Genomic DNA, 27,485 nt, shown 5'->3' with positions numbered 1-27,485 from the left:
ACAATGAAATGAAATGCTGCCCAGTCCTGTGCCAGTCGCATGATCACTTATAGATTGGGCTGTTGTGTTCTATAGGCTGATTTTTTTAGAAGTAGGTCACCAGGCCTTTCTTCCTAGTTCATCTTTGTCTGGAAACTCCACTGAAGCCCTTTTAGCATTGTGATTGATTGAATTGTGTCCCCCCTAAAATATGTGTTGTAAATTCTAACCTCTATGCCTATAGTTTTTTTGGGGGTGGGGGTTTATGCCTATAGTTACATAGACCAAGAAGCAGTCATTCAAACAGAATGAGGGGATACTACATGGTTTAAAGGAGGAACGGTGTGTGTCAGGGTTGTATCCTTTCACCGTATTTATTCAACCTGTGTGCTAAGCAAATAATCCAAGAAGCTGGACTATATGAAGAACAGGGCATCAGGATTGGAGGAAGACTCATTAACAACCTGCGTTATGCAGGTGACACAACCTTGCTTGATGAAAGTGAAGAGGACTTGAAGTACTTACTGATGAGGATCAAAGACCACAGCCTTCAGTATGGATTGCACCTCAACATAAAGAAAACAAAAGTCCTCACCACTGGACCGACAAGCAACACCATGATAAATGGAGAAAAGATTGAAGTTGTCAAGGATTTCATTTTACTTGGATCCACAATCAACAGCCATGGAAGCAGCAGTCAAGAAATCAAAGGATGCATTGCATTAGGCAAATCTGCTGTAAAAGACCTCTTCAAAGTGTTAAAAAGCTAACATGTCACCTTGGAGACTAAGGTGCACCTGGCCCAAGGCATGGCGTTTTCAATTGCCTCATATGCATACAAAAGCTGGATAATGAATAAGGAAGACCCAAGAAGAATTGATGCCTTTGAATTATGGTGTTGGCAAAGAATATTGAATATACTATAGACTGCAAGAAAAACGAACAAATCTGTCTTGGAAGAAGTACAGCCAGAATGCTCCTTAGAAGCAAGGATGGTGAGACTTCACCTCACATACTTTGGACATGTTATCAGGAGGGACCAGTCCCTGGAGGAGACATTATGCTTGGTAGAGGGTCAGTGAAAAAGTGGAGGACCCTCAAGGGAATGGATTGACAGACTGGCTGTAACAATAGGCTCAAGCATAACAACGGTTATGAGGATGGTGCCGGACTGGGCAGTGTTTTGTTCTGTTGTACATAGGGTCACTATGAGTCAGAACTGACTCAAGGCCACCACCACCAACAACATGCCTGTGGTTATAAGCCCATTTGGGAACGAGTTGTCTTTGTTATGTTAATGAGAAAGGATTACTGTAGGGTGTGTTTTGAGTCAATCTCTTTTGAGACACAGAAGAGATTAAACAAGCAAGTGAGGCAGAGAGATGCTAAGTCACAGGAGGATTGCCCAGATGCAGAAGCACGGAAGAGACAAGGATCTTCCTCCAGAGCTGGCGGAGAGAGAAAGCCTTTCCTGTGAGCTGGCACCCTGATTTGGACTTCCAGCCCCCTAAACTATGAGAAGGAGCCCTGGTGGCGCAGTGGTTAAGGGATCAGTCACAAACCAAGTTCAGCCGTTGAAATTCGCCAGCCGCTCCTTGGAAACCCTATGGGGCAATTCTACCCGGTCCTATGAGGTTGCTGTGATTCACAATCGACTTGATGGCAGTGGGGGTTTTGGTAAACTGTAAGAAAATAAATTTCTCTTTGTTAAAGCCACCCACTTGTGGCATTTCTGTTATAGCAGCACTGGATAACTAAGACAAGCGTCATAGCAAGACACAAGCCTCCACTGACAGACAGGCAGTGAGTGTGCATGAACTGCACTGGCCGGGAATCGAACCTAGGTCTCCCACATGCAAGGTGAGAATTCTACCACTGAACCACGAATGCCCCCATGACAGCAATACAAGCGTTGTTTACATTTTGCCTGTTGCTTTCAGGATCCCCTAATACGTTATATGCCTCTAAAACAAGACCTAAGACTTTGTGTAAGATACATAACATGGAATATAACAAAATATAGCACAGAATTCTTTAGGTAGATTAAAAAATAAATTTGGTAGACTTAAAAACCACTGCGTAAGTTCAAGCTGCCAAACTTTAGGTGGTTATTTTTCTTAGGTGCCATCAAGTTGATTCTGACTCATAGAGACCCTATAGGACAGAGTAGAACTGCCCCATAGGGTTTCCAAGGAGCGGCTGGTGGATTTGAACTGCCAACCTTTTGGTTAGCAGCCAAGCTCTTAACCACTGCACCGCCAGGGCTCCACAGGTTAGCAGTCGAATGCAAACTGTTTGCACCACCCAGGGACATTTATATAAAAGAATACTTGTTCCAAATTGCACAAGAAAGCACATGGTTTTAGAGAAAATGTAGAAGTTCTGTCTGCTGCAAAAAGCAGCCCAGCAGAGAGCCCCCAGAGATAAATACTCTTTTAGGTGAGGGTCATTCATGTGGTTTCCGTGGTGAGGATCCGATCCAATCTCACTGACCAGGGTTTCTCCAGCTGAGGCCCCCCGCATGGTCACCCACCTGGTAGTGTACAAAGCGCATGTCTCGGGAGTACAGTGCAGCCGTCCATTGGCAGCCGGGGCTCAGGGGGATGCCTTTGGCCAGCTGCTCCAGCGTCCTCTGGTGGTGGGGGTAGAACTTGTGGGCCAGTGTCATGTGGAGCTGCTTGGTGCAGGGTTTCACGGTGCAGTCTGTGAGGTCAGGAAAACACATGGAGGTTAGGACACCTTCACCTAAACAGTCATGGCTACCGGTCCAGCAATGGCGGCAGAAATGATGTTATACGTGGTGTCTCGGCCTCTCCCCACCCTCCCTCCACCGCACTGCACCTCCTGGTCCAGGGCAAGGACTTGGTCCTGGGCTTCGTGGCCTCTCTCACAGAGTTCGCCTTATAAAAAGAGCTGGTTAAAGACCTGCAGCTTTCACAAGAAAGTAGGAAAGAGCAAGGAGTAGAGATGTAAGTTTAAGGTCTTTTAAAATCAGTTTCCATGGGGTCCATTTGACTTATAGCAACTCACGTGTGTCAGAGAAGAACTGTGCTCCACAGAGTTTTCAGTGGCTGATTTTCCAGAAGTAGGTTGCCAGGCCTTTCTTCCCAGGCACCTCCGGGCAGGTTCAAACCTCTGACCTTTTAGTTAGCAGCTGGGTGTATTAACTGTTTGTACCACCCACTGACTAATTTTAGGATCAAATCCCCCTTTATATTTGGGCATATGGTGTCTGACTTACCTAACCATTTGATAAAGCCACTCTGGTGTAAGAAGAGTCAAACAACTTGATTCTAGTCCTAGTTGTGTTACTAGATACTGAGCCATTGTGGTCAAGGTACAGCAAAACTGGCCCTCAGTTCTTCAATGACAAAGTGACCTCTGCTGGTCCTTCCCATTGTAAATCTTGATATTTTAAAAGTTCATTAACTGGTCCAGGAGAACTATAAAACCAGTAGCCATTGAGTCGGCCCTGATTTATAGTGACCCCATGTGTGTCAGAGTAAAGTTGTACTCCATACGGTTTTCAAAGGCTTATTTTTTGGAAGTAGATTGCCAGGCCTTTCTTCCAAGGTACTTCTGGGTTGACATGAACCTCCAAACTTTCGGTTACCAGCTGTCTTAATCATCTAGTGCTGCTATAACAGAAATACCACAAGTGGATGGCTTTATCGAAGAGAAATTTATTTTCTCACAGCCTAGTAGGCTAGAAGTCCAAATTCAGGGTGTCAGCTTCAGGGGAAGGCTTTCTCTCTCTGTTGGCTCTGGAGAAAGGCCCTTGTGATCAATCTTCCCCTGGACTAGGTGCATCTCCATGCAGGAACCCCAGGTCCAAAGGATGTGATCTACTCCTGGCACTGCTTTCTTGGTGGTATAATGTCCCCTCTCTTGGCTTACTTCCCTTTCCTTTTATCTGTTGTAAAATAAAAGGTGGTACAGGCCATACTCCAGGGAAACTCCCTTTACATTGGATCAGGGATGTGACCTTAGTAAGGGTGTTACATCCCACCCTAATCCTCTTTAACATAAAATTACAATCACAAAATGGAGGACAACCACACAATCCTGGGAATTATGGCCTAACCAAGTTGACATGTATTTTGCAGGGGACACAGTTCAATCCATGATACCAGCTGAGTGCTTAAACCATTTGAACCACTCAGGGACTCTCGCCTTATAAAAGGAGATGGTTAAAGACCTACAGGTTTTACAAGGAAATAGGGAAGAGGAGGGTGTAGAGATACGGGTTTACTGTCTTCAAAAAAACCCGTGGCCATTAAGTTGATTCCGACTCATAGCGACCCTATAGGACAGAGTAGAACTGCTCCAGAGAATTTCCAAGGAGCAGCTGGTGGATTTGAACTTCCTATCTTTTGATTAGCAGCCATAGCACTTAACCACTGTTAGTGTTTTTGGGGCCCACAAATTTGCAAGTTATTTTCCCAAACAAATGACCAAAATGTACCAGGCGAGAAAACTTCCCTTTCCTTCACCCTCGACCCTGCTAAACAGCTTCCCCTTCATTCTCTGGAGTGTGGAAATTACTCAGCGGCCTGGAGTCACAGGCTTGTGCTCCAGTTCAGTGGTGTTTTTTTCATTTTTAGCATCTCAGGAAGAAAACTCTAGAAGCAACTGAATGCTGTAGAAAGTAAAGTGTCTCTAACATTGGGCTCACTCTGGTCAGTAGGGGGCCCTCCAAGTGGTGAGCCCGTCTTCCTGGGTAGCCTTGGCCAGTGCCTCCCCAGCTCACTACTGGCTCTTTCCTGGGCCTCCAGGAACAGTGAGCAGGGCCTTGGGCGTCACCTAAGCAGCGGGGTCTGATTTCAGCCAGGCACAAAGTATTCTCTGTTCTGGGAGGCGGTGTTTTTATGGAAACAGCATAGACTTCGGTATCAGGCAGACCTGGCTTTAGACCTGGTTCTGCCCAGCTTGGCTGGGTGACCTGGTTGAGCACCTTGGCCTAACTCAGCCTCAGTTTCTCCAGCAATGACTTGCGGATACTGACCTCTGCCTGCTGGGGCTGCTGAGACAAATTAATCCATTAATTTGTCATCTTGAGTAGACTCTCAATCAGTGCTAGGGTGTCACCTCGCCCTGGGGTGAATCACCTACAAAATAGACCAACAAGACCTCTTGTGCTCTTGGGAAATGCCGAGGATGGTGCAAGCACACCCTGGGGCCCCACGGGGGTCTTAAATCCTCCACATGTGCCTTTAATAGCAAACTAGAGAAAGTCGAGGCGTCTAAGCAGGCGCTGAAGTGCTGGGGTGGAGTGAGGTGAGATCAACCTAAAGCACAAGAGCGTGTGTGCGTGTGGGTGGTGGGAAATTCCTTTCCTTACAAGTGGGGGGAGGGACAGCCTTGCCATGTGAGTCAGCGTGGCCTGGGAAAGACCCATAGCGGTTGTCATCGGAACTGTGACTGAGTCATGCTCACTTTTAAATGGGCCTTGTCTTCTCTGCATGGCTCCGTTCCCCTGAGATGTCTCAATGGGGGCGGCCAGCATGCTCAGAAGGCCTTACACACTTGTCCTGAAAGGGACACTACCACAGCTAAGTCTCACCAGGTTACTGACAGCAGGCCCATCCTAACCCCTCAGGGTCAGGGCAAGGGCACAGGTAGGGGGCTGGAGCAGGGCAGAGCCCACTTAAGGTGGGAGAAGAGATGTGAGGTCAAAGCTGGCTCTCTCAGGAAGCAGGGCAGTCATCATGAAACCCGGGCTGTGTGGGCAAGACAAAACTGAGTTCAGATTCAATTCCACCACTGACTGGCTAGGTGACCTTTGTCCTTCACAGCCTCATTCTCCTCATCTGTGAAATGGGGCCCATAATATCCAGTGGGGGGAAACCATGGTGGCATAGTTGTTAAGACCTATGGCTGCTAATCAACAGGTTGGCAGTTCGAATCTACCAGGCACTCTTTGGAAACTCTATGAGGCAGTTCTACTCTGCCCTATAAGGTTGCCGTGAGTCAGAATCAATTGACAGCAACGGGTTTGGTTTTTTTTCACTATCCACTGCGGGGAAGAGGGGCATGAAGAGTAAGTGATCTGCCGTGGCTGCTCTGACCCATTGTGTCAGGATAACAAGGACCACCTTGCCCTTTCAGAGGTGAGGACCTTAAAGAGTGATCATTTAAACTTATATTTACACAGCGGAGACTCAGCCACAGAGATGTGGTAACTCTATAGTTGTGTGAATTGTGTTCCCCCAAAATATGTATGGAAATCCTGGTCCCCAGACCTGTGGACGTGATCCCATTTGGGCGTAAGATTTTCTTTGTTATGTTAATGAGGTCATGCCTGAGTAGAGTGGGTCCCAAACATAATCACTTCTGAGTTATAAGAAGAGCAGGCTAGACACAGGGGGAAGACACCACGTGAAGACAGACACATGCAGCAGATACACCCACAAGCCCAGGAACACCAAGGACTACTGGAAGCTACTAAAAGCTGAAATACACAAAGAAGGACCTTCCCCTATACCCATGCCCTAAATTCGAACTTCTGGCCTCCTGGACTGTGAGAAAATAAATATCTGTTCTTTAAAGCCACCCACTTGTGGTTATTTTTGTTACAGCAGCATTAGGAGACTAAGACGTCCAGGAAATACGATCCACACAGATGCCAGACCCACCAAGCCAGCATCCAAGTGGAAATCCAAGTGCGCTGTCTGAGAACCTGGACAGACGGAACACTGGCAGGGCATCGAGGGGACTTCTGACCAGGCACCATGGCCCCTTCAAGTCTCAGACTCAGCAAATCATGACACTATTGAGCACCATCTGTGTGCAGGGACCATGGTGGGATATCCCCCAAACAGGCTACACGGTTTTGGAAGAGCGAGATCCCACACCATTTGTAAATAAAGACAACAGACCCAGGAAGGTGAAAGGACTTGATTAAGGGTGCATCACTAATAGAGTCCAAGAAAAAGTCAAAGCCCGATCTTCTGATGTCAAGTCCAGAATTATTTCCACTAAACCCAGCTGTAGCCTCGGCCTCCGGACCAGGGGTGGTGTTTGGAGGAAAGGAATTTTCCGGATCCTCAGAGTGAATCTAGATAGCCTTTCCCCCAAGAAATCAAGGAAAGAAGACTAAGCCCACACCCCCCAAAATTAAAATAAACCAACATAAAAAACCAGTTGTCCTTGAGTCAATTCCAACTCACGGTGATACAATATGTGTCATAGCACAACTGTGCTCCACAGGATTTTCAATGGGTGATTTTTTTAGATTGCCAGGCCTTTCTTCCAAGGTGCCTCTGGGTGGACTCAAACTGCCGACCTTTGAGTTAGCGGTCAAGCATCTTAACTGTTTGCACCACCCAGGGACTCCAAATCAACTTAAGAATTATGTTCCACACACAGTGCTGGCCTCATGGGGAGAGATATCCTTTGGGTATGGGGCTGGGGGTGGCGCTGACGCCCCTGCATGCACACCTCATGTAACCCTCCCCATCTCCATGTATCCACACAGTCATGCATGATGTGTGGGAGACCCCTCTGTGACAGTTTCCCAGGCAACTGGAATATAGCTAAACGTTTTGAAAAACCATATCAATACAAAGATGGCTATTGTCACTTAAAGAAAAGACCCCGTTGATTTTCAGAAACTTTTTATTTATTTTGTAGGACATGGCTCATTTGAGGTGGCTCACTGAGGAGGATGTAGGTACATCGTTCAGCCTCGGGTTAAGGCATGTCCAAGTAACTGGCTGAAGAGTGAGAAGTCACCCGCTGTCCGACCCTAGCAGCATTAAAGAATGGCCTGGGCCCTTTGCTTCAAGAATCAACCCTTTGTGTTGAAGTTGGGTGAGAGTAGCCCCAAAGGACTCACTTACTTATTAGCTGGTCCATGAGAGTATACGTGGTGGGGCCTGCCTACCTGCTAAGATGGATGCTTCCTTGGCGAACATCATGGCGAATTCCCGGATGATGTCTGCGGGGCTGTCGTTGACGAAGAAGCCAAGGTAGCTGACAGAAGAGTGGAGGACCAAAGGAACCACAGAGGGGAAGGAGCCCAGGATCTGGTCCCCAGCTCTCTTTAGAGCCTCGTACAGACATTCCACTTTATGGTCTTCACACTAATGAATGAGACAGAGAACGTGCTTTCTCATCTGCTGGTAGAAAATCATCTATTTATTTAATAAATACAAATTATAGAGCAACCAAAATGAGATTCTTTTCTGTTCAAAATGCTGTAATTGTCTCTATAACTCTATCTGTTGTCGCTAGTCGATGTCGAGTCGACTCTGACTTGTGGCGACCCTACGCCAAACAAAATAAAACGTTGCCCAGTTCTGCACCATCTTTACAATCATTGGTATACTCCAGTACATTCCTGTGGCCACTGTCTATTTTGAGTGCCTTCCAACCTAGGGGGTTCATCTTCCAACATTATATCTGATAATATTCTCTTGTGATCCAAAGGGTTTTCACTGACTAATTTTCAGAAGTAGATAAAAAAAAGCCAGGCCTTTTTTCCTAGTCTGTCTTAGCCTGGAAACTCTGATGAAACTTAAACACCGTAGGTGACCCTGCTGGTATTTGAAACACTGGTGACGTAGCTTCCAGCATCACAGCAACACACAAGCCACTGCAGTAGGACACACTGACAGATGGGTGATAGGTAACTATGTGCAGTAATTGGGTATTTGGAGTTGTGCTTTTGTTCCATCCCTGCATCATGGACTGAATTATGTCCCCCGAAAAACGTGTGTATCAATTTGGCTGGGCCATGATTCCCTGTATTGTGTGGTTGTCCTCCATTTTGTGACAGTAATTTTAGGTTAAAGAGGATTAGGGTGGGATTGTAATACCACCCTTACCCAGGTCACCTCCCTGATCCAGTGTAAAGAGAGTTTCCCTGGGGTGTGGCCTGCACCACCTTTTATCTCTCAAGAGATAAAAGGAAAGGGAAGCTAGCAGAGAGTTGGGGACCTCATACCACCAAGAAAGCAGCACCAGGAGCAGAGTGCGTCCTTTGGACCTGAGTTGCCTGCTCTGAGATGGTCCCAGACCAAGGCAAGACTGATGACAAGGATTTTCCTCCAGAGCCAAAGGAGAGAGAAAGGCTTCCCTGGAGCTGGTGCCCTGAATTGGAACTTTTAGCCTACTAGACTGTGAGAGAATAAACTTCTCTTTGCTAAAGCCATCCACTTGTGGTATTTCTGTTATAGCAGAAGACTGCTATATATAGATGACTCAGACACCCTGGTATTCAGTTATGTAGACAATTCAGGTAGAATATCCTTTAAGTGCTCAAACTGGAAATCCCCTTCCCACTTTTATTACATCCTCTCCTTCTAAGCCATGTTGACTCAGCCCTGCCATACATCTTGAGCTAATGCCCCTTCTCCATTCCGTTGGGTTATAGCTCTGCTCGGAATTTCACTGTTCACCTTCTAGAAGTTTCCAATAGACTCTGTGACCACCACGGAGGTGCCCTTCTCAGCAACTACAGGGAGGAGTGTAGTCAGCAGACACTCCCAGCCTGGCCATAGTGCTCAGAGACCAAGCATGGCGGGGGCACCAGAGCTGGGCTGCTGTTCCCCCGATGTGGCGCTCCTCTGACGCAGCCAGAATTTTCTATAGGCTGAGACTTTCCCGCCTGCCCTCTTTCCTCCCCGTCTCCTTTCACAGGTGTCAAACCGCATCCCTTTCTGAGCTCTTCCCGCCCCTTCCTTCCTTCTCCTCTTTTATCCCTCACAGGTGTTACCCTAAATGCATCCCCACACCTTCCCTTCTGCCTTGGAGTCTGCTCTCAGGTGACCCTGAACCAGCCCAGACTCTGACTGGCCCCTGCCCTCTCACTGCACCCACACACTCCGCTTCATCACTCTTCCTAACGGGGTCGTCACATGCCACCTTGGCCCTGAAGCTCGCTCTGCCACCTGAGAATTCAGTCTAAGGTGCTCAGGCCAACCTCGCAGGCCTGAGGGGCTGGCCCGGCAGGCCTTGCCCACCTGATCCCTGCTTCCCCACTCACACTCCTGTCTTCAGCTGGTGGGGCAACCACCTCCCGTGCCCAGGCCACTCCTGGACTTGAAGGCCTTCCTCAACTACCTGTGAAAACCCAGACACACCACCCCCAGCAGGAAACGGGCCCAGCTCTTCTCTTCCCAGGCATCTGGCTCTCCTTTGAATTCCATGCGGCTTCTCTGTCTGTGAAGTATAAAGAGGCCACAGGGCAGTGTTTAATTTTCAGTCTCATCTCCTCTCTAGCCTCGGGGGCACACTGCGATCTTCCTGGCCTGTCTTGTCTTTATAGCCCCGGGGTGCCTAGGAGAATGCACGTACACAGCCGGTGCACTGCACACAGCCTGAGTTGAGTGACTCTCCACTCACGAATCCATCCACATGGTAGTTTTGGTGTCCGATGTGTCGTTTGTAAGCGCAGAGTCATATTATGAGTGTAGGAGTAATGGGTAGCACTGTGTGGTGGCGACGTTTTCATTTCACAGTATCAAAGACATACAGTGAATCTCTGTTACACTCTTTTCCCAGAAAGAGGCCCTCAGCTAACTAAGGCGGAGGTTGGGGCGGGGAGGCGGTTACCACAAAAGAAGGGAGTTGAGGGACTGTATATGTGTGTATCTGGGTGTGTGTCTGTATGGGCGTATGCCTCTGTGTGTGTCTCTGTGTTTGTGTGTGTGTGCATGTGTCTCTGCGTGTGATATGTTGTACAAGTTTCTCTCTGTGTGTACATGTGTGTGCATGTGTGTCCCTGTGTGTATGTGTGTCTCTGTATGTGTGTGTGTGTGTTGGTGTGTGCATGGACCTCCACAGGTCAGGGAAAGGAGCTGGGAGGCCAAAGTCTGCCTCTCACTGCCATGACTGAGGGTGTCTGATTTCTAAGCTTTCCATTCCCTGAGGAGCTCCTGGGGATAAGCCGGAAAGGAGCCAGACTATTACAATGCCTTGAAAGCAGGGTGACAATTGGTCCTGGTTTGCCTGGGACTTGTCTGGTTTTAGCACTGAAAAACCTGTGTCTTGAGAACCCTCAGCAAGGGCTGTAGGAGGGTACCCTTCTCCAGAGCACCCTATGGAAGCTTCTTCTGCAGAGGTTTGCCTGCCCTTTTCCATCCAGTCTTGCAGAGCCTTGACGTCCAGGTGGAAAGGGGGTTCCTAAGGCCCTGGAGGAACCCCTTGAAATGGGTGGAACAAGCTGACGTTGTCAGGCCAGGATGTAATGGAAGCTGCATGTCCCCTTCTCTAGATTCCTCTGGTGGGGGCCACAGAGAAAGTGGCCTTCTGTCCCTCTCTCCCTCCTCCTCACACCTCTTTCCTCTTTTGGGGCAGCCTCTGGGCCCTTCTCGCCAACCTAAACCAAAAAAAAAAAAAAAAAACCCATTGCCGTCGAATCGATTCCAACTCATAGTGATCCTATAAAGCAGAGTAGAGCTGCCTCATAGGGTTTCCAAGGAGTGCCTAATGGATTTCAACTTCTGACGTTTTGGTTAGCAGCATAGCTCTTAACCACTACACCACCAGGGTTTTTCCGCTCACCTTTTTAGGACCCTGATAAAGCTGCCCCCTTGGCCCTTTTTTTCACATCAGAGGGCTGGTCTCTCAGGCAGGGGTAAGTCCTGCATTTGTGTCCAGCCAATAGCCATGCTTCTTCTGTTCATCCATTGTGCATTTATGAAGCTCCTATGGTTTTAGGGGCTATGCTAGTCTCTGGGGGTACAAAGATGAGCAAAGCATCCCCTTTCCCCAAGGGAAAGTGAGGGATGCAGAGCTGCAGCAGACATATTGTAATAAAACATGGACACAAAAAGATGCACAAAGGGCAACAACTCCTTCTGCCTGGGAAGCTGGGGAGGACTTAAAAAGGGAGGGGTTCAATGAGTTGGGTTCTGAAGGATGAATAGGAGTTGGGCAAATGAAGGAGGAAAGGAAAAGATACTCCACGCAACAGGGCTGCCTAATGCTACAGTTCTGGGCCATCTCATGAAAATAAATCACATGGCTGCCCCTCCACTTTGTCCTATCGTTACCTATTATTATTACAGAAAAATGACTTCAGCTGCTGTGTTAATGAGCATTAAAGGCTGACTCACCGTGAAGAAGTCGCAGAGAGTCATGTGAGGGAAGATCTCATGAGCTCTGTTCTTGGCACACTGACGCTTGCTCTCTCTCCAGAACTCCTGTAGTTTTTCCAGCAGGGGCCCCGTGGGACAGAGGAAGAGGCCGTACTCCTGAGGGATGGGATCATCTAGAGAAGGATCATTGCAGTGACAATGTAGCCTGCAATAAAAAAACAGGCCACTGTCACCTGGCATGGTGACAATAAGATGCCTTTCCCCATCAAGGACAAACAGCAGCAATGACAGCTACTGAGAATAATGGAACGTGCTGAGTCCTGGATATGTGTTACGTGGATACTCCTCTATCTTCCCGGAAGGCAACGCTATTACCTTGGCGAGATGCACGGAACAGTGAGGGTTTGCTTAGGCCACAGAGCTGGTCATGTCCACCCAGCTCTCAGGCTCAGGTCAGTCTGATCCCAAAGTCCAAGGACAAAGAATATGAAAGAAAGTTACAGTAAACTCAAAACCTGGTCTCTGTGCTCGAACCACCACCTTGGTAAAGGGCATTGGGAAATTTTGTAGGAAAAAAAATGCACATTTTCATTTTATCTCATACTTTAAATAAATATGAAAATGAAAACCACAAGAAATGAGGCACAACTTAGATGGCCGTGGTATTTTCTTTGTTTTCAGCAAGTTATTCTAAATACAAGGAGAACTCACAGATGACCCAAAATACGAGTTTATTCTCATTAATAATAAAAACAGAAATGAACACACGCAGGAGGAACCATTTTTATCGTGTCAAATGAACAAAGTTTTTTTAAAGGATAAAAGTCATGCTGAATTATATCACAAGATGCAGCAGAATTTCAAGGTAGCAGTTATGTGTTTGGTGGGGCAGGTAGGGGACAGGATGGGGGGCCTTGTTGGTTCACACAACTTTCTATTCTTGAGTTGGTGTAACCTTTACGTAAAGCATTGGCCAATATGTATCAAGAGCTGTAAAATATCCATACCATCTGAACTAATATTTCCACTTTCAGAAACTTTTATCCCAAGGAAAGAACAAGACGTAGAGACAAAATACTTGTTTAAAAACCAAAACCCGCTGCCATTGAGTTGATTCTGACTCACAGCGACCCTAGAGGACAGAGTAGAACTGCCCCGTAGAGTTTCCGAGGAGCACCTGGTGGATTTGAACTGCCAGCTTTTTGGTTAGCAGCTGTAGCTCTTAACCACTATGCCACCAGGGTTTCCTAAATACTTATTATAGAGTTGTTTGTAACAAAAAAGAAGGGAAAACTAGATAAATGATAGGAAATTTATTTATCACGTATTCATTAGAAATCGCAGCCTTGAAGGATTTTACTGACTCAGGGAAGGGCTTGTCGTATAATATTAGGTTTGGAAAGCAGAATACAAATGTTTGGGAAAGCAATTTGGCATTGATTTACACAGCTGGAAAACCTAAACACTGTTCACTGCTTTCCCCTTCGAGGCATGAAGCCCAGAGAGACTCTTCCATGTGTATACCCAGAACAATGGCAGAGATGTTCATTACGACCAACAATAATAAAAAAAGAGTGTATGGTCATACAGGTAGGTGGATAGGCATATATGTGTACAGGTAGGTACAGGTGAGTATATGTGTGCACACAGATAAAAAGTGTCTATATATGTGTACACAGATATGTGTGTGCACACATATATGTTTATAGAGGACACAGTTACGGATACTTCTCAGACATAACCAAATGCCTTGAAAGAACGTTCCGGGCTTGAAGGCTTAAGTCCTTAGCCTCGTGGGTCAACTCAGTCAATTGGCATCACAAAGTTCACGTTCTACATCCTAGTGATGGGCGTGGTGTCTGGAGTTCTAAAAGTTTACGAGCAGCCATCTGAGATACAACTCTCGGTCCCTACTGGGTAGAAGCAAAAGAGAGATAAGGAAACCAAAGTCTCAGAGAAGAAACTAGTCTACAGGGCTAATAGCCTACACAAGACACAGCCTCGTCCACCCTGAGACCAGACGAACTAGATAGTGCCCGGTTACCACTACCAACTGTTCTGATCAGGGCCACGATAGGTGGACCCAGATAGAATGGGAGAAAAACACGGAACAGAGCTCAAATTCTTACTGGACCAGTTGAGACTGGAGTGCTCCCTGAGACTATTGCCTACCTGAGATACTCTTTAAACCCTGAACCGAATCTCTTCCCTGAGGTTACCTTTTAGCAGAATAACAGATTGGCACACAAAGTAAAGGATATTACCTGTGAGATTAAAAAAAACATCTATATGAGATCAAAAGGCCAACAGTTACTCTAAAGCAAAGATGAGAAGATAATGGGGCAGGGAAATTAGAGTACTAGAAACAGAACAACCAGCACGCAATTAATGAGAATATTGAGACATTGTGAAAAATGTAACTAATGTCACTGAACGATTTGTGTAGAAATTGTCAGATGGGAACCTAATATACTGTGTAAGCTTTCATGAAAAACACAACAAAATATTATATACGAAAAAATCATATAACAAATGTTCATGACCAAACCAAAAAAACCAAGCCCAGTGCCGTTGAGTCGATTCCGACTCTCATAGCGACTCTGTAGGACAGAGTCGAACTGCCCCATAGAGTTTCCAAGGAGTGTCTGGAGGATTCGAACTGCTGACCCTTTGGTTATCAGCCGTAGCTTGTAACCACTATGCCACCAGGGTTTCCTCATGTTCATGACAGCATTGTTTATAATAGGGAAAAAAAAAAAGGTAGGAAATAACCCAATGATGCCATCAGGAAACTGGATAAATAAATGAGGCACAGTCAGATGGAACAGTACAGATCATCGAAGGCGCACTACGGCTCCCTGCAGCAACGTGAATTGCAGCAACATAATATGGATCTGAGAAAGGAAGTCACAGAGGCTTATTTACCATTCCTGCAGCTCAAAAAGAAACAGCTCTAAATAATATATTATTTACAGATCTTTACATATGTGGTGAAGCCATTTTTAAAAATATTTTATTGTGTTTTTTGATGAGAGTTTGCACAGCAAGTTAGGGTCCAATTTAACAATTTCTACACAAATTGTTCAGTGATATGATTACATTTTTCACAATGTGTCAACATTCTTATTAATTTCATTCTGGTTGTCACGTAAGTTTTTTTTTCCTTCTAAATATTGTTTATTTTGTTGTTATTGTTGGAAATATGCATAGCAAAACATAGACCAATTCAACAGTTTCTACATGTACCATTTAGTGACATTGATTACATCCTTCAAGTTGTGCAACCATTCTCACCCTCCTTTTCTGAGTTCTTCCTCCCTCATTAACATAAACTCACTTCTCCCTGAGGTTCTTATCCAACCTTTCAAGTTGCTGTTGTCAGTTTGATCCCATACAGATAGTTCTTAAAAGAGCATGATATTCAAGGCAGGTGGTTTTTACTGGTTAAACTAAACTTTTGTTTGGTTTTAAGATGACTTCAGGGAGTATTTTTGGTTTAAGGTTTAAAGATTATCTCAGGGAAATAGTTTCAGGGGTTCATCCACCCTCCATGGCTGTGGAAAGTCTACAGTCCATGAGAATTTGAAATTCTTATCTACAATTTCCCCTTTTGGATCAGGATTCTTCTATGGAATCTTTGATCAAAATGTTCAATAATGGTAGCTGGTAGCTGGGCACCATCCAGTTCTTCTGGTCTCATTTGGCAAAGGAGGCAGTTGTTCATGGAGGCAATTAGCCACACATTCCATTTCCTCCTCCTATTCCTGACTCTCCTTCTTCCTCTGCTGCTCCAGGTGAGCAGAGACCAATTGTTGTGCCTTGGATGGCTGCTTACAAGCTTTTAAGACCCTTGGCACTACACAACAATCCAGGAGGTTATTAGGTTATTCGATCAATTAACTGGGATGTACCATGAAACTATGACCCTAAGCCTTCAAATCAAGGAACCAAATCCCATGAGGTGTTTGGTTGTACACAAATAGCCTCAGCAGCTACTCTTTTTTATTGTTGTAAATATATCTATCACAGAACTTTCGCTAATTGAACCTTTTACAGGTGTACAACTTATTGACAGCAATTACAACAATCGGTTGTGCAATCCTACTCTTAATGTGGTTTTTCCAACACCATTTTCCCATCCCTCCCACCCTTGGAAACCACTAATAAACTCTGGTCTCTATACATTTGCCTTTTCTTGTCTTTTCATGTAAGTGAGGTCATATAATATTTGTTATTTTGTGATTGGCTTATTTCAGCTCCATCCATACTGTAGCATGTACCAAGGCCTCATTTCTCCTACTGGCTGAGTAGTAACCCATTGTGTGCACATACCACATTTTGTTCATCCATTCATCTGTTGATGGAAATTTAGGTTGTTTCCATTTTTGGCTATTGTGAATATTGCTGCAAGGAACATGGGTGTACAAGTCTCTTTTTGAGTCTTTGCTTTTGAGTCTTTTGGGTGGATACCCAGGAGTGGATTGCTGGGTCATATGGTAGTCCCATTTTTATTTTTTTGAGGAACCGCTATGGTGTTTTCCATTGTGGCTGTACCACTTCACATTCCTTCTAGCAATGGATAAGGGCTCCAATTTCAATTTCTCACCGTCTTTGCCAACATTTGTTATTTTCTGTTTTTCTTTTCTTTAATCCTAGCCATCCTAGTGGGAGTGGGCAAAGCTGTTTTTAAAAGCAAGATGAGTTTTCAGGAAAAAATGGGATATTGAACACGGGTATAATTTCATTTCTTTTTTACAGTCAAGGGACTCAAAAAAAATGAAAGTAACAAATTCACAATGATTTGGAGAAAAGGAGAGGAGGCAACAATAGCAATGTTTTGATAAATGGAAAGCAGGTGAAGAGGTGATAACTGACATACAGCGTGGAGACGTGGGAACATGTGCGACAATGTGGGATGCCCAGATCTCCTCCCCACTTTGCGCAGCTGGCAGAAACCTTACAGAAGGAAAACATAGGGTGTCTGGAACAGCCTCCTCCTCCTACACAGCTCCCAGCTTGTGAACCACAAGGCTTTCATCTCCCTGGCAGGAGACTCGAAGAACCTTTGCTAGGAATTTGGTCCTTACTGGAGGAAAAGCTAAGGATGCCTATTAGGGAGGACCCCAGTGACATGGTTAAGTCAGATAACCTGCAATGAAGCTTGGGGTTCACAAGCCCACACACTTTCTCAGAGCTTCCAATCACCTTTTAGCCCTCTATTCTTAAATCTGAGTGGACAGCTGATGGTTATCAGGGAAATGAGCAGTCTCTAAAATAAAAATCAGGAGAAAGAGAAGCAACTTGGAGAAAACTGACTAAGCCAAGAATGAGAACTTAAAATTTTCATTGTCCTGAGAAAGATGAGACCATATTTCAACCACTAAACACACACACACATGCACACACACAACCAAACCGAAACAAAATAAAACAAGAGCCTGTTATATATACACAAAAAAGGAAGATTCAGAGAACCAAAAAATGGCTCTTGGAAATTACAAACACTTTAGCACAGAAATGAAACATAAAAAGATTGGAAAATAAAATTAAGGAAATCTTCCAGAAAGGGCAGCAAAAAGCCAAATGGAAAGCAAGAAAGGAAAAAAAAAAAAAAAAAAAGAAAGAAAGGAAAGGAAATTAGAGGACCAGAGTCAATATTTAAATAATGAGATCTGTAGAAAGGGTGTACTGGGAAAACTGAGGGGAAAAACAATTTCTAAAAAATAATTTAAGACAGCATCCAAGAACAAAAGACAGACGTGCATTTTTATATTAAAGGGGCTCACCGAGCACCCCACAAAATGGATGAAAACAGGCCTGTGAAATTTCGGAATGCTGGGTACCAAGAGAAGATTATTTGGGCTCCAGAGAGAGAGATAAGAAAGGTCATATGCAAAGGTCAGAAACGAAAATATCTTCAGGCTTCTCAAAAACAACATTTGAAGGTAGAGACAATGAGGAAAATAATTTTCAGATTAGGATTTTTTATCCAGTTAAACTAGTAACCAAAGAAGATGGTGGAATAAAGCAATTTTCAGACATATACTGTCTTGAATTATTTTTCTCCCATGTGCTCTTTCTCAAGAAGTTACTCTATGATATGCTCTGCCAAAGTGAGCTGATAACCAAAAAACAGAAAAGCGTGGACACAGGAAAACAGATCACACATACGGGAGAGGCAGGGGGAATCCCCATGATGATGTGGAGAGGAAACTCTAGGATCCATGTGCCTGGTGTAGAGGACAAATGGTGCAGCCTGGAACAGATCCAAAGGTCCTAGGAGAGATTTCTCCAAGAAGATGAGATTAACAGAGAACCTAATGTATCTGAAAATCTTGAAAGGAAATGTCAACAGTTGGCAGAAGTTTGAGGTTGAATTAATGATGCATATAAAGAAAACTAAGATCCCTCGGTGGCACAAATAGTTTGCACTTGGCTACTAACCTAAAGATTGGAAGTTCTAGCCCACCGTCAATGCCATGGAAGAAAGGCCTGGCCAAGAAAACTCTATGGAGCAGTTTTACTCTGGGGTCACCATTAGTCAGAATCAACTCGATGGCAACGTGTGTAAAGAAAACTAAGCAAATGAAAAACCAAGGCTGTTATAAACTCTGGGGAAAACAAAAGGTTAAGCAGAAAAGGAAAGTCATTATAATGTACTACATGGCTCTGCTCTGAATGGTGTTTACAGAGTCACAGAAATGTAAACACTGAATATGGAGTTAACCAAGATCATGAAGAAAATCTGTACTCTGAGGATGGGGTGTGGGAAAGGTGCAGAATGCTGGAGTCGAGTGAGGAAAGAGACGTAGGTAACGCCTAAAACTGAAAACTCGAGAAGCAGCAATACACATGTCATTCACAGCTGTGAAAATTAACCCCAAAACAATCAGTCAGAAGAGGTGAAAGTTGTTGGAAGGGAGAAATGGCGCAGGGGGTGGGCGGTATTAACAGGAGAAAATTACTTAAACATGTTCCATTAAAAAAGATACATGAAACAGGGCTTCTTTACCTGGGGTTTGTGATTCCAGGACTACTCTTTCTTCACAGGCCCCCTCTATCACTGTGATCCAGCCACAGGGCTGGAGGACCGAGAAATAGGTTAGAGCATGATGGCACGGTCCATCCGTTTTTTATTTTATTTTTATGGGTAGGCAATGTCTGATGCCTGGGTTATTTTATGTCATGGATTGAATTATGTCCCCCCAAAAATGTGTGTGTCAATTTGGTTGGGCCATGATTTCCAGTATTGTGTGGTTGTCCTCCATTTTGTGATTGTAATTTTATGTTAAAGAGGATTAGGGTGGGATTGTAACACCCTCACCCAGGTCACATTCCTGATCCAATGTAAAGTGTTTCCCTGGGATGTGGCCTGCACACCTTTCATCTCTCTAGAGATAAAAAGGAAAGAGAAGCAAGCAGAGAGTTGGGGACCGCATACCACCAAGAAAGCAGTGCCAGGAGCAGAGTAAGCCCTTTGGACCCAGCGTTCCTGTGCAGAGAAGCTCCTAATCCAGGGGAAGATTGATGACAAGGACCTTTCTCCAGAGTGGACAGAGAGAGAAAGACTTCCCCTGGAGCTGACACCCTGAATTTGGACTTCTAGCCTACTAAAGACTGTGAGAAAATAAATTTCTCTTTGTTAAAGCCACCTGCTTGTGGTATTTCTGTTATAGTAGCACTAGATAACTAAGACCTTTTATTTTATAAAATTATAATTACATTAGTTACACACATATAACTTCTTTAAAAAAGAAAAAAATACAGAAGTTATACTCGTTTTCTTCCTCCTTTCCAGAAGTAACCCATTGTGAAGCTGTTTTGAACTCAGCCAGAATTTAACTAATCTGAGACTAGCAATTTGCAATGTAACAGATCTGAGATAGCACTTGTATGTGTTTTATATAAATCATAAGCCACTATTCAAATTATTCTGCAACTCGCATATTTCACTCAGCAATATATGTTTGATTTTTCCAAATGGATACTTATGTATCTTGTTAAGTTTGTCAGTGGGGACCTTTAAGAGCTCTAGAATATTCCGTCACATACCTCTGTGATATTTCATTTATCCACGCCCATAGTGATGGACTTCTGTTTTCTTTTTTAAAAAGTTATTATAACACTCTAACATCTCTGTACATGTCTTTTTAGGCCTTTTGTGTTTCTCCAGGGAGCACACTAAGAGATGGAAGTGCTAGGTGGCTGTCTTCTGCAGTACCACCAGTGGAATAGCAGGGCACTGAAGCCTTCCCCCCATCCTCAGCTGCATTTATATCTATCTTTGTGGTTTTTAATGGTATCTTAACTTGCACTCCCTTGATTACCAGTGAGGTTGGGCCCGTTCTTGTCTGAGTTTAGGGTCCCCCACTGATTGTACCTTGGCAGGTCTTCTAGCCTTATCTGTAATTGGTGGAGTTGGCAGGTACCCACCGTGACTCCTCACAACAGTGGGCTTGCCTTCCAATTTAAATTTGGCAACTGGCTTCAGAGTAAGACCACTTCGGAGGCTTCTGGGAGTTTCCCTTTGTCTTTGGAGGGGTTCCATTATTTTTGCCCTTGGCTTAGAGTTTTTTGGGGAAAGAAGGTACCCATTGAGAAAACACCTGAGACTCATTATCAGTATTTATCATCCTGCTTGGAGGGCTAAGGGGAGGGTGGACACTCCAGCTATGAGGGGCCTAATTTCTCTTTTTTAAAAATAAAGTTTATTTTTTGAGTAGTTTTAGAAAAATTGTGCAGACAGTACAGAGAATTCCCACATATCCCCCTTCCTTTTGCACATGGTTTCTATTATTAACATGTTTAATATTATAAACACGTCATTAATAATGTTTGTTATTAACATATTATTCCATTAGTATAAGGAGCCCTGGTGGCTCTGTGGTTAACAGCTATGGCTGCTAACCAAGAGGTCAACAGTTCAAATTCATCAACCACTCCCTGGAAACCCTATGGGGCAGTTCTACTCTGTTGTATACGGTTGCTATGAGTCAGAATCAACTCAATGGCAATAATTTTTTTGTTTGTTTTGTTCCATTATTATAAGGAGCCATGGTTGCACAGTAGTTAAGAGCTATAGCTGCTAACCCCAAAATTGGCGGTTCGAATCCACCAGCCACTCCTTGGAAATCCTATGGGCAGTTCTACTCTGTCCTGTAGAGTCACTATAAGTCAGAATCAATTTGATGGCAATGGGTTTAACCCGCTTGCCTTTGGTTATAATCCCATTTAGGATTAGTGGCGGGATTAGTGTAGGGTGTATTTTGAGTCAAACCCTTTTGAGATATGAAAGAGATTAAGCAAACCAGCAAAGGAAAGATGGGGTAAGATGGACACCAAGACACATGGAAATCTCCAAAGAATCAGGAAACAGAAGCTGAAGAGACAAGGACATTCCCCCAGAGCTGACAGACAGAGAAAACCTTCACCTAAAGCTGGAGCTCTGAATTCAGACTCGTAGCCTCCTAAACTGTGAAACAAACTGTGCTCGTTAAAGCCATCCATTTGTGGTATTTCTGTTATAGCAGACCTAGATAACTAAGACAGTCAACTATGAGTTGGAATGGACTTAACGACAATGGGGATTCCATTAGTATGGTATATTTATCACAATTAATGAACTGATACATTATTAACTAAAGTCCATAGTCTACATTAGGGTTCACTCTCTGTGTATACAATCCTATGGGTTTTGACAAATGCATAATGTCATGTGTCCACCATTACAGAGTCCTGCAGAATAGCTTCGCTGCCCTAAAAATGCCCTGTGCTCCACCTGCCTGTTCATCCTTCCCCACTCCCCTGAGCCCTGAGCAGGGATGTCTTCACTGCCTCCAGAATTTTGTCTTTTCCAGAACATGGGACCTGGTTTTTATTGTTTGATTTCATGGTGTTTATCCCATGGTTGGAAGCCCTGGGTGGTGCAAATGGGTAATAGCTGGACAACAAGCCAAAAGCTTGGTGGTTCAAACCCACCCAGAGGTGCCTCAGAATAGAGGACTGATGATCTGCTTTCTGAAAGATCACAGCTCTTGAAAACCATATGGAGCAGCTCTACTCTGCACACATTGGGTCACCCTGAGTTGGAATTAACTCAACAGCAACTAACAGCAACACAACATTCCACTATTAGAGTGCAGGGGTTTCCCATCCAGGGACTCGCTCTGGCGTGAGGTGCTACATTGGAGCTGGACTGGATTTTAGAGTATGTGGCAGTGAATAGCTTGCAGAGAGTGTCACAGTGGATTCAGGGCTTAGGAGCCGCCCAGAACCCAGATACTCTCAACCTACCCTCCTCCCATGGTCATGGGCCCCTTAAAGGGAAAAACAGCCTTAGGGGGATTCGCTACCCCCAAGTAAATCTCCCCCCAACCAGAGGTAGCCCAGGATGGTGGAGCCCTCTCTGCCATATCAGCAAAAATGGCTGATCCTCTTCATTCAACAAATCAGGTGAACTTTTTTCCTCTTTGACACTCAAAATTTGGATTAAATCAGGTTTTTATCTGAAGGCAGCTTTGTTCAAAGTTCTTTTTCCCCTTTTTAGATGAGGGCTCCCTTTTCGCTTTCCTTCCCTACGTGCTGGGTGGGTAGGTGTGGGGGCTATTCTGTTTTACTATCAGGGTGGCCCCTAGTTCCACCCAGAAGGCACCGGGCTCTTCCTAGCTTCCACCTTGGATAGCAGGGGTCCCAACACCCAGGGAAGTTCAAGCAAACACTTCCCAGGTCTGCAAAACCAGCTCCACTCACCAATCTAATGCGTCTTCTGCCGTCTTTCTGCCAGTTGCTGCCAGCGCTTTGAGCCTACAGAAAGCACAGAGCACAAGGGACACTCAGAGCCAAGTCTTCCATATTTGGGAAAGGGTGAGAGAAGCAGGCGTGGTCCCACAGCACATCAGATCTGATGGGGTCTGGATCACCAGACGTCTGCAGCTGGAGCATGCATGACCAGGTCTCCATCCTCCATGGGCCACCATCATGCTCTTCTCTGGAAAATGAAAATCTGCTCCTATCACTCCCTGCTCATTTTCCTTCCTTGATTCCCCACTTTTGGTCCTTTGCATGGTGCCCAGAGGCCCGATGACCTGACATCTGTCCACTCCTGCCGTCCCTTCTCCTCCACTCTTCCCTACACTCCGTGTACCAAAGCAACATGGAACCACTTGGGGGTCCTAGAGTTCGCCGTGCTGGGGCACATCCCTGGCCTTTGTGCATGTGTCTCCTGCCAAAAGGAGCCCTACTCCAATGTTCTGTTGTTTTCACCGATTTTTGGAAGTAGATCATCAGACCTTTCTTCCTAGTCTGTCTTAGTTTGGGAGCTCCTCTGAAACTTGACAACCATGAGTGACCCTGCTGGTATCTGAAATACCAGTGGCACAGCTTCCAGCATCATAGCAAGAGGTAAGCCACCACAATAAAGTAGAGGGTCAGCAAAAATGAGGAAAGCCCTTAAGGAGATGGATTGGCACAATGGCTGCAACAATGGGCTCAAACATACCAGCGATCATGAAGATGGGGCAGGACCTAGCATCATTTTATTCTTTTAGACACGAAGTTGCTGTGAGTCAGAGCCAACTGGATGGCAACTAACAACAACAACAACCCCAATGTGCCCTCAGAGAAGCTGTACTGATACTCTGAGATGAGGCTCAGCTCAAACATCAGCTCCTCTGGGAAGGCTTCCGCAAACCGCCCAGGCAGAGCTGGTGTGCAACCCTTTCCTTCGTTTCTCCTGTGGAGTCCCTGGGCGGTGCAAAAATTTAAACGCTCAACTACTAAAACTGAAAGGTTGGCAGAGTGAATCTACCCAGAGGCTCCTTGGAAGGCAGACCTGAAAATCTGCTTCCAAAGGTCACAGCCTTGAAAACCTTATGAAGCACTTGTACTCTACACACCTGGTGTCCCCAGGAGTCAGGATCGACTTGATGGCAATTAACAGCAACAACAACCTTTGTTTCCCACCACATACATGTTCATGATGGTTCTCGTCACATTAACTAGCAGGTATATGTGTCTCCCCTACTAGACCTTGAGCTTCCTGAGGCCGGACTGTGTCTAATTCATCATCCTGAACCAGTCCGGTTTGAACTAGACCAAATTGGACAGGGTAGAAAATCTACTCAGCCACTATCCATCTGTCAATATGTGGCATTGTGGTGGCTTTCATGTTGCTGTGATGCTGGAAGCTATGCCCCCGGTATTTCAAATACCAGCAGGGTCACCTATGGTGGACAGGTTTCAACAGAGTTTTGAGACTAAGAGAGACTAGGAAGAAAGGCCTGGTGATCTATGTCTGAAAATTAGCCAATGAAAAACTTGTGAATCACAACAGAATATTGTCCCATGTAGTGCTGGAAGGTAAGCCCCCTAGTTTGGAAGGCACCACACAAGAGCTGCAGCAATGAACTCAAATGTGCCAATGATCATGAAGATGGCCCGGGATCGGGCAGCATTTCGTTCCGTTGTACACAGAGTCACCATGAGTCCGAGCCAACTGGGTGGCAACTAACAGCAACAATTTACTCAGAAATTAAGGGTGGAAATAGCTAGAGTTGATAAGGAACCCTATACGGGGCTGATTGGTGGTGCTATTTCGGTGACTACCAATGGGGACGTGGCTATACCTGGAGAGGTTTTAACGGAGGTGCCTTAAAATGCATTTCCCTACCCCCAACGTAAGTTTAATACTTAGATTAGAAGGTGTTTCGAGTATGAGTCCGGGCTACAGCATCAGGGCAACTGGTAGTAGAAAGAGGTGGGATTAAGGGGCAATGAGAGCCAGGCTCAAGCCCTGCCCTTTGCAGCTGCCCTGTCTGAGTCTCAGGATCCACATCTGCAAAATGGGCTGGTGAGGATTAGAAGAAAGGTACCAGGTTTGAACTGCCCAGGACGGTGTCCAGCTCACAGCAGGTAGCCTGCGCCCCCATGATTCCTTTCCCCATTTAACAAACCTCTGGTTTGTAGTGAAGTCAATGGCACAGGACTAGGCAACGTTTAGTTCTGTTGTACATAAGGTCACCATGAGTCGGAGAGGACTCAACACCAACTAACAGCAACAATGATGCCAGCGATGTCCCGATCTTTTGAGGGAGAAGAAAGGGGGTCTGGCTCAGGGCTCTAAATGGGCTCATTCCAGTCTGAACCCCTGCTGAGAACTGGCATTCCTAACAAGTTCCCTGCTGAGAATTTGCATTTCCCTGCCAGATATACTGAATCAGAACCTACATTTTAACGAGAAGTCCATTTTAACTTCCTGGGAACTTATTAGAAATGCCAATTCTCAGTGGAAACCGGTTTAAAGCCCCAGTCTAGCTTCAAGGTTATTTCATTCAAATGGCTGGGGTCTTGTTATAAGGTTTAAGAAAAGTTCGCCCCCTTCCAAATCGTAGGTTACCTAAAGCGCATTTCTGATATATTTCCCCGTGCAGATAAGCATCGGAAAAGAAGCAGACCTGAGAAGTCAGCTTAATGTGAGAGCTGGGATCAACATGCCCGAGGACGATTGCCCACTGGCTTTAGGGGATTTCTTCCCTCTCAGAGAGGAGCAGCTCCTGGGATTCACAGTTTACGTGCACGGACCTTTCCCTTGCGTAAATCGGGCCACGCTAACACCGGTAGGTAGTTTCTTAACCATTTCATTTCATTATCGGACATTCCAGAAATTTTCCATAAGGCTGGGTGGTTTTCCCAGCGCAGTTTAGAACGTGGACCCCCGCCTCAGAGACTCACTGGACTTGGGCCTTTCAAATCAGAGTATGAAATACCTTGAAATGTCACCTTCAGGGTTACTGAACTACACACTGGTATCGCAACCAGGCACAGAGGTCTTCTCCCAAACCCTGAAAAACGCACATGGCCACAGTAACAATTAAGGTCTTAAAAAAAAAAAAACCAAACCCATTGCCATCAAGTTGATCCCGACTCATAGCGACCCTATAGGACAGGGTAGAACTGCCCCATCTAGTTTCCAAGGAGAGCCCGGTGCATTCCAACTGCCAGGTTTTTGGTTATCAGCCATAGCACTTAACCACTATGTCACCGGGGTTTCCAATTAAGGTCTAATTTCCCCAAATTCCAGGGTGCCCCTAATCAGCCAACCAGCAGAGTTTGCATTTAAAAGGTAAAGACCATCACATCTACGAAAAGCTGGAAAGGCCTTGTTTTGAGACAATATTTCTCACTGCAAGGTGTACCCCTCGACAGGAAGTGAGTGCTCTGAGCTGCCTGCTGTGCTGTAGCCAGGGTGCAGCTGGGCTGGGAGGGGTCTGGCTCCTGGATAACCAGTCCTGCCCCGGGTCTCCCTTCCAGTGGCAGTACTCACGCGGTATGTGCCGGGAAGCCCATGGCCACAAGGGGCTCCAGGAGTGAGGAGGTGCTTCTGCTCTTGAGCTTGTTGGAGACCTTGGCGTAGAGCTGCGTCTCACCGGCTGCCATCTCTTCCTGCCCACAGTTGGAGAGGTTTGCCTTGCAGCCAGAAATCAGTAGATAAAAAAGAGAGTGAGAGGGAGGAGGAGAGGCTGAAGCTGTTAAGAAAAAAACCTCAAGCTTTTTTTTTTTTTTTTTTTGGTCTTTCTGACAAAAGCTAATATCCTGTTTGCACGGGATAATTGGTTTTCAGAATTTTCTCTGCAGAGTGCCAGAGCACACTGCCTACCAACTCTAAATCTTTCCACAACGGGGTTCTGGTTCAGAAGGTCCAACCAATCCCCTGCCTGGGGTCAGCGTTGGTACTGACTAGGTGGCATTTGAGGGCAAGTCTGTGTAACAGCAGTGGGGGAAGAGCAAGGGGGAAGAAGACAGGGGCGATGGTTCTCTGCTGAGTCTTTCTGGACACGTGACCTTGAGTGACCCTGGATTTGAATTTCTTTATCTGCAAACAAGATGGCAAACAAGAACAACTATGAAACAGTTGCCATAGAGTTGGCTCCTGGCGACCCCATGTGTGTCAGAGTAGAACTGTGCTCCATAGGGTTTTCGATGGCTGATTTTTCAGAAGTAGATTGTCAGGCCTTTCTTCCGACGTGCCTCTGGGTGAACCCGAACCTCCAACCTCAGTTATGAGCCGAGTGTGTTAGACCTTTACCATCCAGAGAGATCTATCACCCCTACTACCTTTAATCTTTTTGGCTCTTTTGTTACACATTGACTTCCTTTTCGATTGGAAAGGCTTAGCTTTTTTATTCAAGTATAACATGCATAAATATATGTCGTACATAAACAGCGATCAAACACGGGTCCTCCACCAGTGACGATTTTGCCCCTCAAGGACATCTGGAAAAGTCTGGAAACAGTTATGGTTGTCACAATTGGGATGGGGTGAGAGGGGAACAACAGAGGCATTTAGTAGGGAAGAGACCAGGGCTGCTGCTCGACATCCTACAAAGAACAAGGCAGCCCCCACAAGGAAGCATGATCTGGCCAGAAGTGTCAATGGCTCTGAGCTTGCGAAGCCTTTCTCTAGAA

The 27,485-nt window shown here is 45.4% G+C and overlaps 2 protein-coding genes across 7 annotated transcripts in view; one reads left to right on the top strand and one right to left on the bottom strand.

Annotated features, from left to right (window-relative positions):
• Window positions 1-26,749, bottom strand: part of UBASH3A (ubiquitin associated and SH3 domain containing A) — an 81,224-nt gene extending 54,475 nt beyond the window's left edge. For 2 of the 3 annotated variants that reach the window (XM_049874930.1, XM_049874931.1), the window contains exons 1-5: window positions 26,344-26,749; window positions 22,773-22,826; window positions 12,042-12,228; window positions 7,865-8,063; window positions 2,513-2,682 (exon numbers count right to left, since the gene is read on the bottom strand). In XM_049874930.1, the coding sequence (XP_049730887.1) occupies window positions 2,513-2,682; window positions 7,865-8,063; window positions 12,042-12,228; window positions 22,773-22,826; window positions 26,344-26,456 (723 nt within the window). In that variant the 5' untranslated portion in view covers window positions 26,457-26,749. The remainder of the gene's footprint in view (window positions 1-2,512; window positions 2,683-7,864; window positions 8,064-12,041; window positions 12,229-22,772; window positions 22,827-26,343) is intronic. The other variant, XM_049874932.1, reaches the window with a different exon arrangement.
• Window positions 1-27,485, top strand: part of TMPRSS3 (transmembrane serine protease 3) — a 94,583-nt gene that overhangs the window by 25,197 nt on the left and 41,901 nt on the right. For all 4 annotated transcript variants that reach the window (XM_049874935.1, XM_049874936.1, XM_049874934.1 and 1 more), the window contains exon 2: window positions 25,451-25,636. In XM_049874935.1, coding sequence (XP_049730892.1) covers window positions 25,511-25,636 — 126 coding nt within the window. In that variant the 5' untranslated portion in view covers window positions 25,451-25,510. The remainder of the gene's footprint in view (window positions 1-25,450; window positions 25,637-27,485) is intronic.

This window comes from Elephas maximus, chromosome 2 (assembly GCF_024166365.1).
Source record: "Elephas maximus indicus isolate mEleMax1 chromosome 2, mEleMax1 primary haplotype, whole genome shotgun sequence".
Taxonomy (NCBI): Eukaryota; Metazoa; Chordata; class Mammalia; order Proboscidea; family Elephantidae; genus Elephas; species Elephas maximus.
The sequence above is the reverse complement of the archived record's forward strand: the minus strand, read 5'-3'. Positions and strand labels throughout refer to the sequence as shown.